The 16546-nt window shown below is 41.3% G+C and overlaps 1 protein-coding gene across 1 annotated transcript in view; it reads right to left on the reverse strand.

Annotated features, from left to right (window-relative positions):
• The window catches only part of shisa9b (shisa family member 9b), a 32445-nt gene extending 23301 nt beyond the window's left edge, over positions 1-9144 (reverse strand). Inside the window, exons 1-2 of the mRNA XM_049562191.1 lie at positions 8369-9144; positions 3992-4098 (exon numbers count right to left, since the gene is read on the reverse strand). Coding sequence (XP_049418148.1) covers positions 3992-4098; positions 8369-8877 — 616 coding nt within the window. The 5' untranslated portion in view covers positions 8878-9144. The remainder of the gene's footprint in view (positions 1-3991; positions 4099-8368) is intronic.
• Between the last annotated feature and the right edge of the window lie 7402 nt (positions 9145-16546).

Below are 16546 nucleotides of genomic sequence, written 5' to 3' on the forward strand. Positions count from 1 at the left end.
AAAATTTAAGTATTTTTTAACATTTAAACCACAAAATTGTTTGTCAAAGGTGCTCCACAGCAACTAGAGCTTCTGGCTTGTGGCTTGTCTTATTTTGATAAACCAGTTAACCACCTGAAAACCTACAATGTGTGGATAGGGTGAATGCAAATTTAGTGTGTGTACAGTATCACGAGAATGCAACAATTGCCTTAACACTGCTATAGACAAGAAGCCTCCTGTTATAATCTGGATGACAGACTTACAGTAAAACTAAATATAAATATATAATGATCATCAGGTGTAACACTGTTTTCTGACTCAAAGAGGGAGGCAGGTAGGGTCAGTCACCTGCAAATTTTTCAAAGCAATTCAATTGTCATTTTTGTTACAAAAGTGACATGACCTTTAAGTGTCTGTAGTGACTACACTTTTTTTGAATACGCTGATGTCCTGTTATCTCACATCATTGATCAGTTTCTTTCATTTACTCCAGGGACTGGAAGAAAAAGTGGGATTTTAAATCAGGACAGAAGTTTCTCACCTACAGTCTCTGTAATGTAAGAGTGCTCACTGCAACATGTTAACACAGCTACTGCTTTCAAAAAGGTGAATACAAACAATTTCATTGATAAACCACAGTATTGAACTTCACACTTATGAGACAGAGTAACAGTAAAACATGCATTTAGCAAGTAAATCATCAACGCATTGTTTCATTGACTCATGCTGCATCTTACACTACAGTACCTTATTAAAAAAAAAGAATAATACTGTACATAGAATATTAAAGGAAGAATATAGTATCTCTCAGAAGATCAGTCCTAACGTGTTGGCTGATTTTTAATGAAATGATAATTATTCTGTGAGAAGGCAAGGTAAGACAGAAAGCGCAATGATTAATTATTACCATGTCAGTGCTGACATCTCACCTCGAGGAGAAAAAAAAAAGCTCAGCTGAAACAAAAAAGACATCTCGCTCTTAAAATAGAATTCCTTTCACTTCCTGGGGTTAGTTTGAAGTTTAACTGCATTTCCCACTTCAGTAATATTTATAGTAATTATGATAGGATGGTAAAATGTGAATACAAAGTTATGAGGTGACATAAAACACAGTGGCCTTGTGGCAGCCATGTAATAGATCACATTTGTGTTTAAAGACACACACACAAGAAAACTTTAACTGTCTGTATCCTGTCATTAACTGGGTTGTTATTACAAAACTGTTCTGCAACCACGTAATGCACATTTCCTGGATTGTTTGTTGGGGATCAGTCATCAAGACTGAAGTTTAATAAAGACACTGTTAGAATGTTTGAAAAGTGGAAACCACACCCATATTCCAAATGCACACCTATAGGCTGACAAGCTAGTTAAACACCCAACTTCCCAGGGCAATAACACAATAGATAGCATTGCAGCCATGACAGCTGACAATGCTTCAAATGTTGCTGCAACAAAGCTGCATATAGTAAAACATGGATGCTTCACACACATCTTCAACCCGGCAATTCAGAAGATCTAAACATTTAGTACAGTTTCAAGGTGGACACCCAAGATTAGTGTCACCAGTTCAGTATGTGTCCAACATCTCCCATTCTGTTCCTGAGATATGGTGTTAAATACTGGCCTGACAAAAGTTTCTTATGATGTCACAGTAAAATTGATCTTTGGCCTTTTGGATATAAAATGTCACTGATTCATCATTTTATTCTGTTAAACATTTGTGTCAAATTATGTCCAAATTAATCCATTGATTCTTCAGTCATGGCCAAAAACATGTTTTGTGAGGTCACAGTGACCTTGATCTTTGGCTTTTGACCACCAAATTCTAATCAATTCATCGTTTAGTCCAAGTGGATGATTTTGCCAAATTTGAGGGAGTTCCATTGAGTTGTTCTTGAGATATCGTGATGATGAGAATGACATGGACAGAAGGTCACAGTGACTTTGAGCTTAAACCTTTGACCATCTATATCGGGGTAGGCAACCTGTGGCTCTGGAGCCACATGTGGCTCTTTAGCCCCTGTCCAGTGGCTCCTTGAGACTTTGAGAAAAGAATTCTATGGAAATTGAATCTATGAATCCAAATGTTGCTGAACCCCGATAGCAGTGGCTGGTTAGCTACGGATGCCAAATCCAAAAAACTAAATTGAATAAAATAGAGAATGTAGTAGTACGTGAACAGATTTGTTTGCTCTCTTTGCCAGCTCTGCAAAATTTAAGTACCAAATAATCATAGATAGTGCCCTGCACAGTGGCCACCTTGTGGTAAAACATATTAACAAATGCTTATTTAGACCAGAAGTATACGCTAATTTAGACATAATAGGCTATGTTACCTTGATTATAAGGCTCAAACATGTTTTGCGGCTCCACACAGATTTTTTTCAAATTAGTTTTGGTCAAAAATGGCTCTTTTAATGGCAAAGGTTGCAGACCCCTGATCTATATGTATTCAGTTCAACATTAAGCCCAGGTGGGCATTCGAGCCAAATTTGAAGAAATTCCCTCAAGGTGTTGTCAGAAGTTGTGTTAATGAAAATAAGACAGATGTGAGGTCATATTGTCCTTGACCTTTGACCTTAAACAACCAAAATCTAATCAGTTTATAGTTTGGTCCAAGTGAATGAGTTTGCCAAATTTGAGGGAGATCTATCAAGGCGTTCTTGATAAACCTTGAACCTTGCACCTATGTAGTGTGCGTAGAATTACTCTACTTAAACTTTGCAAAATCTGACATACAGTAATTGTCACCATTTTAGCAATTAAACATTTTGGAGTTTACTATCTTGATTTAAACTAAAATTATGCATTCGCCGAGATGAGTTTCAATTACTTGCTGCCACAGTCTGCTCACTGATAATGCATTAATATTTGTGTAACTAAAGCCTCGCTATGCACTGTATGATGAGGTAATTTGAGATTGGCATTCAGCTGCAATGTGTGCCAAGAACAGGCGGGTTTTCATTCCAGCCACAGATTACACCAGGTGTTTTCACTAATTAGCAAACCTCCCAAACTAATCATGGAGATCACCTGCTGTACTCCTCAACTGTAATGAGAACAAGCAAACTGCTGGTCTTCCACAGCTAATGAATAATCACAGATAGTGATGTGATGAACAAAATGTCTTGAGAAGCAGCTAGCTGAAAGGAATTCAGTGTATGACTTAATGGGATTCATTTGGTTTGTAATTACTTACACTACGTCATAATGAGGTTTGATTCCTTATTTTACTGAATCTTAGTTCGACTGTACAGGATATGAGGTGTCATTCTTTCACTATAAACTGCATTGGACCTAATCAGTATCAGGAGAGTTTATCCTCAGTGCAACCAAAGATTTTATTTCCTCTTTAAAAGTCAGTGATTCAGCCAGAGCAGGTACTTGTAAATGAAGAATACCTACATAAAAGTGCTGCTTGACTGGGTCTGTTAAACTTTCCTCTAATATGAGATGCCATTTGCCATAATTATCCAGCTTGCAAGGGGAGGGAGGGAAGGGGGGAGACCTTTATTGACTGGAGCAGGTGAGCATTAATAAGAACTTCTTCTGTCGGTGCATGTCTGTGTGGGTGTGTGTAGGCGTTGGTGTTGATGAACAAGAGAATGAGAGTGCGATATAATGTGTGAGGCCATTGCATACAATAAGCATTGGCTTAGAAGCAGGGCTCGAGGTTGTCGGTGGTAATTAGTGTATATGTTAAGTGATTGCTGAGGGCATGGCTAATTGCTTCACCAGCTCGCAGGATTGTTGATGGACCTTTTTCCTTCCACCACTTCAAGTTCTATAGTTAATTCAGGAAAAGGCAAGCAAATAACAGGCCTCACAATTTTAGGTGCGTATTTGTTTAAAAAAAAAATCTAGAGAGTTTGTGATTAGATTTTTTTGTGGTGGTGCGATTTTAATCAGCAAAAGCAGATGGCAGCAGCATTAATGAATATGGAACCCAGTGTTTAAGTGTGTATGTAGGTGTATCGCTGTGTGCTGCTGATGTCACGGTACTTACGGAGACTGTTTACTGTGACTCTGGTTTGTATGTTCTCGTAGTGCTGGCCAAGTCCAATGTCATCCGTATGTTCTGAGGCAGGATGGCGGATAACATGTGCAAGAGCTCTGGAAAGATGAAGAACAATCTTAGAGAGGACATTTTCAGTAAATAACAACTACAGATTCTGTGCACTTCAGTGTTCGCTAACAAGCCTTTCTAAATGACAAAGTAAAGCGTTTGTGTCCTCTGAAATAACCCATGTGACAGTTTGAAAAACAAAAAGGAGCTTTTTTTTTTATCTGCCACCTCAAAGTTTACAGAGGTGTATTTGGTTAAGGTTAGGAAAGATAACCTTCATGGTAAACAGAATACAACTCTGACTGTTTTTAGGAGACAAGAAAACAAATTGTGGTCTCTGGTGTCAGAGTCACATGCTTCGTAAGGCCTGATCACACAGAAAGCATTTTGCAGGTTGCTAAACGTGAGGCAGTAATCAGTTACCAAAATGGACAGGCAGCGGGTACTTGCTCCAGCTCTGGTTGAGGGTGAGAGGCTATAAGCAAATAGTTAGTCAGGCACAGGGAAACGGAGATCTGTGTAGGTACATGAGACCCTAAAAAAGAGGGTGGATCATGGGGAGTACCGCCAGTTGGTCCAGGAGCTTCACCTCCATGATGGCCGTTTTCGGGCTCATTTTAGGCTATTCTGAAGCAGTTTGACAACCTATTGGTTACCATTGGGTTGTATAGCTCTGGGTATCCAGCAATCACTACCACCAGTTTCTCCTCCATTGTTTACCAACTGTAAACTTGTTGTCATGACCACCACAGAAGGCCCGCCTCTCAAATCATCTGATTGGATAATGGAAAAAAAAAAGCTGATGGAAAAAGAGATGACGTGGAGCGTTTCAACTCTGAGTTAAAGTTTTTTCAACTCCAGGAGTTCAGAGCGCTCTGGCAAAAACGCCATGCACCTAGAGCGCAGAAAAGCGAGGCGCTTTGCAATACAAAAACAGTGAGCAAAAAGCTTCATTCTCATTAAAAACAATTACAAATGTCGCCTCCAGCAGCTAAAACGCGTCTGTGTGATCAGGGCGTAAGGCAGTCAATGGTTTAGGTTGGTTAGAATTAAAGCAGCAAATGCTGCAACATCCTGACACTTAGTCCTTAAGGCCTTTACACATTAGGAGCGTTACAAGTAAATGACATGAAAATGCCAAATACTCGCATATTAATATTTTGCATCAAGACTATTCAAACTGGCAGCATTGTGAATTTGCAACAGTTGCAACACTTGTTCACGAGAAGATTTGAGAGCGAATAAATTCGCTGGCAGCGATGCAAATTTGCGACAATACCGAGATTGCATTAACCCCGAGCTGCAACTGGCAGTCTTTGTGAGGTAAGTTGCAGTATTAGCTATTTTATCTAGTTTTGTTTTAGTGGAAAGCTCTGCGTGAATTTGAGTTACCGATGATAAACAGTTAGGCAGTGTATATGTGAGGGCTTTTACCACAAAAGGTAAGAACGCTGGCCTGAGATGCACTGCCTGTTAAGATCGAAATGAGTTATAAGTTTTCTGTCTTGGTTCAGACTACTGAGCCTCCATGTTGTGGTTTCCTAATTCACAAGTGCAATGTGATTGGTTAATGCCTCTATTTGCAGTGCGGAAACTCAGAAAACTCAAACTTACGTTGCTTTTTCACTGCGTAATATTTGCCTTCTTTGTGAAAGTACCCATAACAGAAACAACTGTTTAAAAAATATATATATATTGATATGCAAATTAATTGTAAAAAAAAAGCCCCAAGTGTATAAAGGCCTGTCAGTATGGGTCAAACTCCAGTAACACTGGATCCTACATTTCCCATAATGCAACCCCCTTGCAACAACCCTTGATTTATGCATCTCAAGTTCATAAGACAGGATTTCTGTTTTAAAAAAAGTATCAACCCCAGTTCAACATAACCCTGGTGACATCACAATGATGTCATCAGGGTTAAGTTTATATACTTTATTAATCCCCCTGAGGGGAAATTCAATGTTTTCACTCTTGCTTGTCAATTACACACAGGTCCGAAAGACACACACATGCACAAACAGGACCTATACATGCACAAAGTGGAGAGATGTCAGAGTGAGGGGGCTGCCTTGGTCAGGCACCCCGAGTGGTTGGGGGGTTCGGTGCCTTGCTCAGCGGCACCTCGGCAGTGCCCAGGAGGTGAACTGGCACCTCTCCAGCCACCAGTCCACGCTCCATATTTGGTCCGGACAAGGACTCGAACAGGCGACCCCCCGGTTCCCAAACCAAGTCCCTATGGACTGAGCTACTGCCACTACTGCCTGCTAATTTTTCAGACTGCAGGACGCAGCTCCCTCCGAAGCCACAGCAAACATTATACAAAGTGTTTCCACAGCCTGCTGAGTGACACTCCTCGTGAATGCTCCTTTAAAAGCTTGACTCTAGACCTGCCTGCACTCTTGCACTCACACACACATTCATATTGAAACCATGTTATTTTCTTGGGTAAGAGATGTCAGGGGACATAATTACCGAATAGTTTCTTATACCGGAGGGGTTGCTAGTGGCTGTTGGTAAGCCTGTAACAGCGATGGTGGCTGGAAAACTGAGCAAACCGTGGTATTCAGATGAGGTTGCATACCAAGTCAGCTGGGCCAGCCACTGTAGTTTAACCCGAGCAGATACAATGTGCTGTAGATGTAAGGCTGGATCATGCCGTCCAGTATCTGCTCTTTGCTCGGGGGGATTGTAGGATTTAAAGGCAGCTTTCTGTATGTTATGTCAGGGATAGATGAAGGCATTGCCTGTCAGAAGGCTCAGTAGTTTTATGGCAGCCTGATACCCACTGCAGGGCCTAATGAACGGTGAAAACATAATTCAGCATGAATACTGGGCCTCCATAGGAATGCTTACCCAACATTTGGCAAATTTTCTAGTGTACTAATAACTGCCGGCAATGCTGTTAGGTGCGGTTGGGGGTGACCAAAAGTGTGCTGTGTCACACGTACAGCTACTGTCAGCCAACAGTGACATCAAAGAGTGCCAACCCAAACCCTGAGTGTACTGCGAGCGCAGACAGGTGAGAACTTTAACCACTGGACGTCAGCAAAAGCAGACTGTCAACTGGTGTCCATTTTTTTTAAGTCACTTGGAAACAGCTTTTTTGAATTAACCTTCGAAAACTGTAAGTGCACTGAACACTATGTCCAGGGCCTGTTTACTTCAAAATCTTTATGGCACAAGTTCAGCACAAGTACTATAGTCTATATTTAAAATTCTATGCTCCATGAAAATCCATGTAAATTAGGGTGTAGCCTACAAGTTAACTCATTACACATGTTCAACAACATTCAAGAAAAAATATATCTGTAGTATAATTGCCTCATGCTTTAGTGTCATTTTAGCCTATTTGTTTTAAAGGATGGAAACTGGGCTGCTACAGGCTGATACTCTTTCACACAATAACAATAACGACACACTCTCCTCAGTGCAGACATTGTTCAGCCCAAAATCAGTCTCTTGAGTAGGCTGCAAGAGAGTAATAAGCCTCTTTGTGTGCGTATGTGAAGTGTGTTTGAGGAAAGATTTAGAGAAAGAGAGAGAGAGTGAAAGAGTGTGTCTGTGTGTGTACTAACTATCTGTGAGTGTCTGATGCTCAAGCATGTCTGCCGTATGCAAATTTGGGCACTTTTTCAAACACTGTAGTACATTTTAAAAACAAAAGTGGTGCCTTTATGACAAACTGTGGATGTACATGTTGCAGATGGTTTTGATGTGTTACAGAATTTGATCTGGAGATTTAAAAAAAAAAAAAAAAAAAAAAGATGTTTTTACCAAAATGGTGCAACACAGTGGAGCTTGTGCTTGGGCTCAATTGTGACATACTGAAAAGAAACATATATTTTTTTGCCAAACCACAATAGAGTCAAGCTTTTTTGTGTCAACCATCACTTTCTGAGTTATATTCGGGCAGAAAATTCAGTTGTCTCCTGAGCAGGGGCACATGCATATCACAATTCTTTTTAAATTAAAGCCTGAGGCCAAGGGCAATGTAATAAACATAAAAGACACTTTTATTTGTAACACTGACAAAATGTGCTTGTGATTTACAGTTATGTAGACTGTAACGAGGTTGAGTGTCATTAAACTTGTCTCTGGAGAAATTAATGTCAAATTGAACTGAATCAGTTTCCCTTATCCCTGGTTGATATAAATTTGAACGCCTTTTCCAATGTGTTACAGTTTTAATTACAAAATAACTTGTTGATTTGTGACTTTTTGATAAAATTGTAGTGTTTCACACACACAGAGGGCAGTGTGAGGAGCAAATAACTCTCTGAAACGAGAGTGAGAAATTGTAAACTGATGACCTACCTTGACATATTTTCTCGGTGCGGACGGTGCGTCTTTTCCAAACCGAGCTTGGTGAAAATTCCTATCAGTGCCATTATGGCCACGACCCCGCATATGACATACACAATCAGGTTGGTTTTATCCTTGGCGGCGTCCAGCGCCACGTCCACTTTTGGCGGCGTTCCTCCTGTCATCATCCACGGCGGGGTGTCGTAGTTCTTACAGGTGGTCTGGTCCAGCCGGGAGCTTTTAAACGCGCAGCAGAACCTGAAGCCACAGGTGCCGCAGCAGTACAGGTAGCTGCCCGTCCTGCACACGAACGGCGGATCCCACTGGCCCATCACGTCGTAGTAACCGCGGCACTTGTCCTCTATGTGCGGGGTCTCCGTGACTGCGATCTCCCCATCCTTTGAGTCGTTAAACCCGGTCACCAGCATGAAGTCGTCGACGGTCTGACCCGGCTCGCCCTCTGCATCGCACACCATAACTTTCACCAGAAAGTACCCGAGCAGCAGCTCCGTGCCCCGCATCGTTGCTCACTTTTTATCCCGCACTTGACGCGCTGAGAAGCTCACAAGCCCGGACGCATCTTCCGAGGAGACGAGACACAGCCATGCGTAAATGTGTTTAGGCTGATTCCAACTTCCATGCGTAAAAGCACAGTGCGCCCCTGTACTTTCCTCTCCTTGTTATTGAGCAAAGACAGTTCAAGCTCTTTCCAAAGGGGCAGCCTACTGTAGTGAACAGTTGGAGAGGGGCAGCATCACTGAAGCGGTGCACCTGACTGTGCTGGAGGGTGTCAGACACCTCTAAGGCTGCTTCACTCCACAGAGCCGGCCACAGATACAGAGAGAGGGAGAGAGGGAGAGAGGGTGAGGGTGGGAGACATCGCAAAGTAGAAGAGACCCGATGAGTGAGTGAATCAGCGGGAGAGAAAGGAAAGAGCCAATGAAAGGGAGAGAGCTGTGCGCAATAGGTCTAATTACAACCCTTACAGCCAGTCATTATTGTGTGGAGTCTTAAAATTGTCTGTAATGGCACAATCTGCGATCCAGATCACCCTAACACCAAAATTCAAAATACAAAACTGGAAGCTGCAGTCACTTCATAAGTGATTGAAAGTGCTGTGATGCAGGCGCTTGATAGACACACTGAAGTCCAAGTTATTGATGATATGTTTAAACATTTGTTTATGTTAGTATTTTGCATGGGAGTGAAGACATACACAAAACACAAAATGCTGTTTTTTAAGGTAAAAGTCCACCTGCACAAATGGACATTTATGCAGGTTAAATGCACAGATGGCTCATGACAAGACACTGATGTGTCTGTTATTATTATTCAAATATATTCTGTGTTTTTATGCCTGCTTGGGCTTAAGGAAAGTGATGATTTCTGTGCTGAGCTTCAATTAAAAGCCTAGTCCCTTTTACTGGCCTGGTGTGGCTACGCATTTTGACAAATAAAGGCCTGTCCTAATTAGAGGCCTGGTCTGGTTGCCAAGCAGTTCATTTTTATAGAAGTTCTTTGAATGTATGAAAGCAGGTTGTGGCTACCTCAAATTACGTGTCAATTCCTCAATTATCCTTTAAGTCTTTCATATTTCTTTAGTCTGTAAGGGTCCTCAGATCAAAAGAATCAAGAGTTTTTCATAAAAATGAATCCAAGTTGTGAGAATTGTTTAACAGTGGTGTTGTGTGGTTTGTCAAGTGCTGTAATCCTCAAGTGTCGTAAGTCACTGTTTTTCTGATGTGCTGTATGCTGGAGCTAGATCAAGCGAATGATTCAGAATTGATTTATTATTTGAAGCCTAATTTTTATACAAGTAATATTCATACTGGTTTAAATAAGCAATTTGATTGTATGTCCCGATCTTTGCTGGGCAACAGTTTTGTGTGAAAGGAATTAAAGAAAGGCCTGTCCCATGTAGTTTTTTTCTGCTTTACTTGAGTTTTTCAATGGTACTTTAAACCTCTACTCCACTACAATTCTGAGGGAAATATAATACTTTTTGCTGCACTACTTTTATTGACACTAATAGTTCTTAGTTTTACATTAAAAAGCATATGACATGTTTTATGATATGGTGCAGTGTTAAAATGGTCTTACATGTATGTGTCAGTGACATAAAATGTGTATAATCATACAACACTTTAAAAGGAACCATTCTGCGTATTGGGTATGTTTACTTTTGATACTTTAAAGGGCCAGTGTGTAATATTTGGCATGGTTTATTGTCAATCTGAATCTGAATCTGAATATTCTACCCATTAATATGTTTATATAAGTGTATAATCGCTATAAAATAAAAGTAATTTGTTTTTCGTAGCCTTATAATTATGCTTTTATATATATATATATATAGCCTATAGCAAGGGCCTTGCTTTAGAGAGGTCGCCATCTTGCGCCGCCATGTATGTACGGCAGCCCGAGCAGACAATCCAGCCAGCCAGAGAACGCGTTTCGCGTGTATAAATGAACCAACGAAGACAGCGGAAGGAAGGAAGAAGGAGGAGGAAATAGCAGAGAGTGTTAGTAGTTCGTCGATAGAGAGTAGTGAAACGTTTTTTTAGTTATAAAGTTTGCGAATGGACCACACTTACCACACAACAGGAGAGAATGAACCCAAACCGTCATCTGCGAGGAAAAGAAGACGCAACTTCACTCCTTGTGATGCACTCTCTGCAGCGCTTTTCCTCCTGATGATATATCTCCCCAACGATGGTAGCAGTAGCACTGAATCCCATTCTGTGCATTCAGCCTCTCTTCTCGTCCGCTCAGCATCAAACACATGGAGTTCCTCATCTGTATGCTCCGGCTCAAACAGGTATGGCTCTGGGTCTGTGTCTGCTACAAGAAACTCTTCAAAATTGCGTTCAAAGTCGTCCATTGCAGCTACTATAGTCCGGAGATATTGCTAGGCTAAATAAACAGCTGAGCTCTGTTTACTGGCTACGCTGTCAGTCAGTGTGCGGGCTGGAGATTGGTGGAGCAGAGAGGGGAGGGGGTCCCCACTCGGAATGGTAAACGAGTATGTGTGTATGAAGTGTGTCTGTTACGCTAGAAGAGTCAGAGTTTGGGATGGAGTCTTTTACCCCCTGGAGTGTTACCGGATTTTTTGGAGTGCTCAAATAAACTGGCCTTTTTTCCGAACGCTCCTCTGGTCTCCTGCTCATGAGGGATTCATTACAATATCGTAACATGGTTTAGATTTCTAAATAAATATTCACCTAGATAGACCTACTCCTGAAAAATTCATGCGCAAGGTTTTTTGTCCCTACGAGGCCGCCGTCATTTACCCGACGGGAGGGGTGAGCGAGTGAGCCCTGCAATCTAGAATTTGACCACTGATGTCACTGTTTTCAACCCATTTTACACACTGGCCCCTTAATGCAGTGGTTCCCAACTGGTCCAGATTTCTCCTCAGCCATTAGTTCATGATCCACATAGTTTAATATATTCAGCATCATACTTGCATTTGGCCATGTTGTCGAGCTAGTTTGCTGTCTCTGTCAAGTAGCTGTCCATTACTTGCTCATGCTACAGAAGGGCACAGCACTTCAAAATGAAGGGTATTTTCCGTTCCATTCAGAATGGGCCTGTGACACACTGTTGGACCGGGACCCACCAGTTGGGAACCACTGTTTTAAAGGTTTAGTGTGTAGGATTTAGTGGCATCTGGTGGTGAGGTTTCAGAGATGTCATTCCGTTCTCATTCCTAACTTGTTTAATACGGCCGTTTTGTCAGTGATTTGGTGTTAGACAAAAGCACCTTTGCAGCAGTATGAATACACTGCAAGGTGGCATCAATTCATAACGCCACCGAGGAGTGTATCATACTGCTGCAAAAGGTGCATCAGTTTGTAACGCCACCAGACAGTGCCAGTTTGTAATGGCGCTGGTAACAATGTTATATAAGGAGCTGTAGGGCAGGCAGGCGAGATGGATGGGTCCAGCAAACCTTAAACTTTCACCTGGGAGGCCGTTGTTCACTTCCTGTGTGAATGTTAAGCCAAACCATGATGTTTTTTTGTTTTTTTTATCTAAACCTAAACCACATGCTTTTGTAGCACAATGAAATAGACATAAATATGAGGTGTTTTACCGATGTAAGTCTATTTTGAAAAAGACTGTATGCATCTAACGACCAACAACTGTACATTTTCTGTCAAAACTAAAGTGTATTTTAACATTGTAACAAGCGTAAATTGACATGGTGTCCAGGAACACCAATAACTGATGTTGGAGGACATCAAGCCCATCACAGACATGAAAGTCCCCTGACCAAGGGTGATATTTGACGAGCTGGAATGAGAACGTGTTGGAGATATGGTTGTAAAGGTGTGAGATTTTCAAGGTAGGATAACATTCTCAGAAAATGTCACAGTTGCACGGCACAATGACTCAAGGACTGAAAACAGAAGGTTTTTTTGGGTTGACCAAACGCTTCAATTGAGAGTTGAAACCCTTTAAAGTTTAAAAAGTCTCCATTTTGAAGATAAATCAAAGTGAGATCCTCCATCCGCTTGCAATTTTTTTCAATACCATAGATAATCAAATGCGCATGGTACGATAACTGTCAATTTTCATACCATGGCATAGCTTGAAACATACATATACCACTGCAGCTGTAGTAGGAGACTGTGACGACCCCTCCCACTCTGCCTGTCAGTTATCTTACTCTGCTGTTGAGTTCGCAGATGCTGGGAGTTGGCTGGTAGGTGGAGCTGGGAGGGTCGTCTGGTTGTACCTGCACTGCCCTCTCTGGTCAGTCACTCTCTCTCAGCTGAGTCTGCTGCATGCTCCTTAGCCTCCATTCTTTGTTTGGTTTGCTGCAGCAGCCAGCACACATTACACCATATTTTCTCTCATCCACACACTTCCTACATGACTGATCCCTTTCCCACTTACACACTCACCCAGTTAGTTAATATGTTTATTTATTATTTTTTAATATATTATTTATTTTGACTGATTTATCTGAGTGTGTAATGGTTTTGCCAATATATCCCCCTAAATCGTACACACTGGACCTTTAAGTACATTTTGCTGCTAATGCTGAATTCAGGACTTTTACTTGTAGTATTTTTTTCTCTCCTGCTCATCTTTTGTATTTTAATCAATGACAAACGCATCTTAAAAACGTATGTCTCAGAAATTAGGAAGGATAGTGACTTAAATATACTGTAATAGCAGCATATATTTCTTTCCAGCAAAACGAAGAACAAATAAACTTCACAAGTTATCACTTCCTAGCAGTAAATATAATTAGAATATGTTAAATTATAACAGTTTAAATTAAAACTGTAACCCTTCTGGCCTCTGTTATTATCACCTCTCCCACACAGTTGTAACACAAGTGATCATGTAAGAAAACTCCAACAGGGATGCACTTCTGTGGAGGATTCATCTTTGCAATTCTTAGAGGGGTCAAATTAAATAACCAGAACATAAGCACAACATGCAAGATTATTGAATCGTGTTTGTCCAAGGAAAACATTCAAGAAATTAAAATATGGTCATTATGATCTGGATCAGAGTTTGATTAACCTTACAACCCTCTTCTCAAATTCACTGTAATCACACGTACAGCACTTTGTTCCACTGTTCATTTAATGCTGCAGCCAATGTATCAACCATGCACCCTCAGCTATTAATTACTGATCACTTACAAACAGTAACAGATGATGAAGGCGCCCTGACAAGCACAGAGCTACAAAAAAAAAGCTAGTTGGCTATTTATTTTTAGAGAAACCTTTTTATCTAAAATTATGATTAGTGGAAGGAAGCTCACCATCTGCCACTTGAGAAATCTCACTCTTTTTTTGTTTGATGTTGAATCGTCTTAGCCATGGGAGGCTACTTTTATTTACAATCGTCAGGGGAGTTTTTGCTTTTCTCTCGTCTTTGTGCTTCTTTAAAGTTCCCTATAAATAGTTTGCACAATCTCCAAAGATGAAACTTCAGAGTTCCTTTAAAGTGAAAACACCACAGCTTTATTAGGACCAGATAAACTCCAGACGATGACATTTTATTTAAATGCTTGATTGTAAAAATAATGAATGACTGCCGAGTAATCCAAACGCGCCACAGTTTGGTTGCTGTTTATACCCTCCACCAGTTGGTGCTCACAATGTGGGGCTGCTCGGTGTCATTAACACCCTCTGAAGCATGAGTCACTATTTTTATATTATTATGAATCATAGTGAAGTTAACAAAACTTTTTTTATACACCTTGCACAAAAACAACAAAATCAGAATTGAAAAGTAGTCCCAATTACCTCTCATTGTATTTTCAGCTTTTCGAAGCTTGTTGTTGATTTGTTCCTTCATTTGTGTCTGCCTGAGTAAGACAGTTATTCTGTATCTCTTATATTACAGCTATTGTTCTTACGCATGAGGCACCAAGTTTGACATTTCGAGTCTGACAATATATCTGAGTAGATAATGAAAAATACTGTTTACCCCATCTGTTGGGGGTCATGTTTTCGAAACAGAAACACATATTTCAGCAGGACTCCTCTGAGACTACAGCAATCAAACATAAACAAGCATACATTTCAACAGTTTGTGCTACTGGGCTGCCGCATGACAACTGCATGACTCTTTCAGGCACCTCTTTGCCAAAAACGTAGTGGTGCAAGTTATTCTATGCCAGGCTTTGGGGTGGGAGCAGGTGGGAAGGCGAGAGTGTTGTAATTCTCCTCAGACATGGAGAGAGCCTGATTAAATGCTCACACAGTGGAGAATTTGAATGTAATCCCTCACTGTTAAATTTGAGCAATGCGACTGTCACATGGATCTGCTCAGGTCTGAAACAGTTCCAGGGTGTTGGAGGGGGGTCTGCCCCGAAAGGAGCCCATAAAACACCTGTATGTATACTGTGACATCAGTGTCTTAAGGTGCGGACACACCAAACCGACATCAAAGAACTAGCGGCGACGAAAGCCAACTGTTGCGTCGTCTATGTCGCCTCACGCCGCCTCACGCCGCCTCACGTCGCCCTGTGTCAGTTGCATTTGAACACACTACACAGACTACATCCGACGGCCAAGTAGCACATACGTTCTGCGCCTGCATGAGAGAGCGGAGTGAGAGAGTGGCACATCCTGTCAGCCAAGGGGTTTCCTATCTGTGCAACCGAGCACCGCAGCACCTCCACGGACTATTATATTCAGACGGTCCCAGTGTTTCCTCCGCAGGTTCCACTTCACTCAGCTGCCCGACAAACCTGCTGCTTCTTCCCACTTTAACCTGGCCTTTACATTTGTTGTAATGAATGAGCCAATATTTTAGCAAGCTAACCAAGCTAATGGCTGGCATCTACCTGTTCGCCAGCGAAAGTGAAAGTGAAAGCAAACTCCAGATTTACTCTCATTTTGAAAACAAACTATGTTGTCTCACCTCACTAAACTAACTGACTAACTTCTGCTTGGATGTTGCTACTACCTGGTCGCTACCTTTTTTAAAGCCCTTACCTGGCCTGTATTAGGCTTGGATTGTGTTATGGTATACCAGGGTATTTACAAATCCTGATGGTATGATTTTCAGTACCATCAAAAATACAGATGCTCATCTTTGTATTAAACTCATATAGATGTTGTATTGTGATATATTGTTTGTAGTGCACATCTTGTGCCACTAGAGGTCAGTCTCTACTGGTGGAGCAGGCAGCTGAGCTGACAGATAGGGTGACTGGGGATAACGCTAGAGGCCTACAAGCAGTTGGCCAGTGTTGGGGCATAGCCTTGCACACAAATATTGTCATAGAAGGAATACCCCGGTCAACACATTCTCAGTCCAACCTTGTCACATATTGACATTTTGGTCATGGACTTTTCACGTCCACATATGACGTGGAAGGTACCCTGAGTGCGTTGATTGTTGACGTTCTAGGACACCGTATCAAATTCTTGTGTCAAGATTACCGTTTTCAAAGGAAATTTTTTAATTGTCTCTTTCAGAATAAATGCACTTCGTCGGTACAACACAGCAAATTGACTTTTTTTTTCCTTCAACAACAAACACACACGGTTGGGTTTAGGCAACAAAAGGAAGTGGTTAGGTTTAGGAAAAAAGAACAGGGTTTGGCTTGCGAACACTGCTCTCTCCAGTTAAGGTCAGTGTTTGTTGGACCCATTCATCACCCCTCCCGCATCTCCACTCGGACTTTCACTGCCTTAACTTTTGGCCTTGTCC

Source organism: Epinephelus fuscoguttatus, linkage group LG19, assembly GCF_011397635.1.
Source record: "Epinephelus fuscoguttatus linkage group LG19, E.fuscoguttatus.final_Chr_v1".
Classification (NCBI taxonomy): Eukaryota; Metazoa; Chordata; class Actinopteri; order Perciformes; family Serranidae; genus Epinephelus; species Epinephelus fuscoguttatus.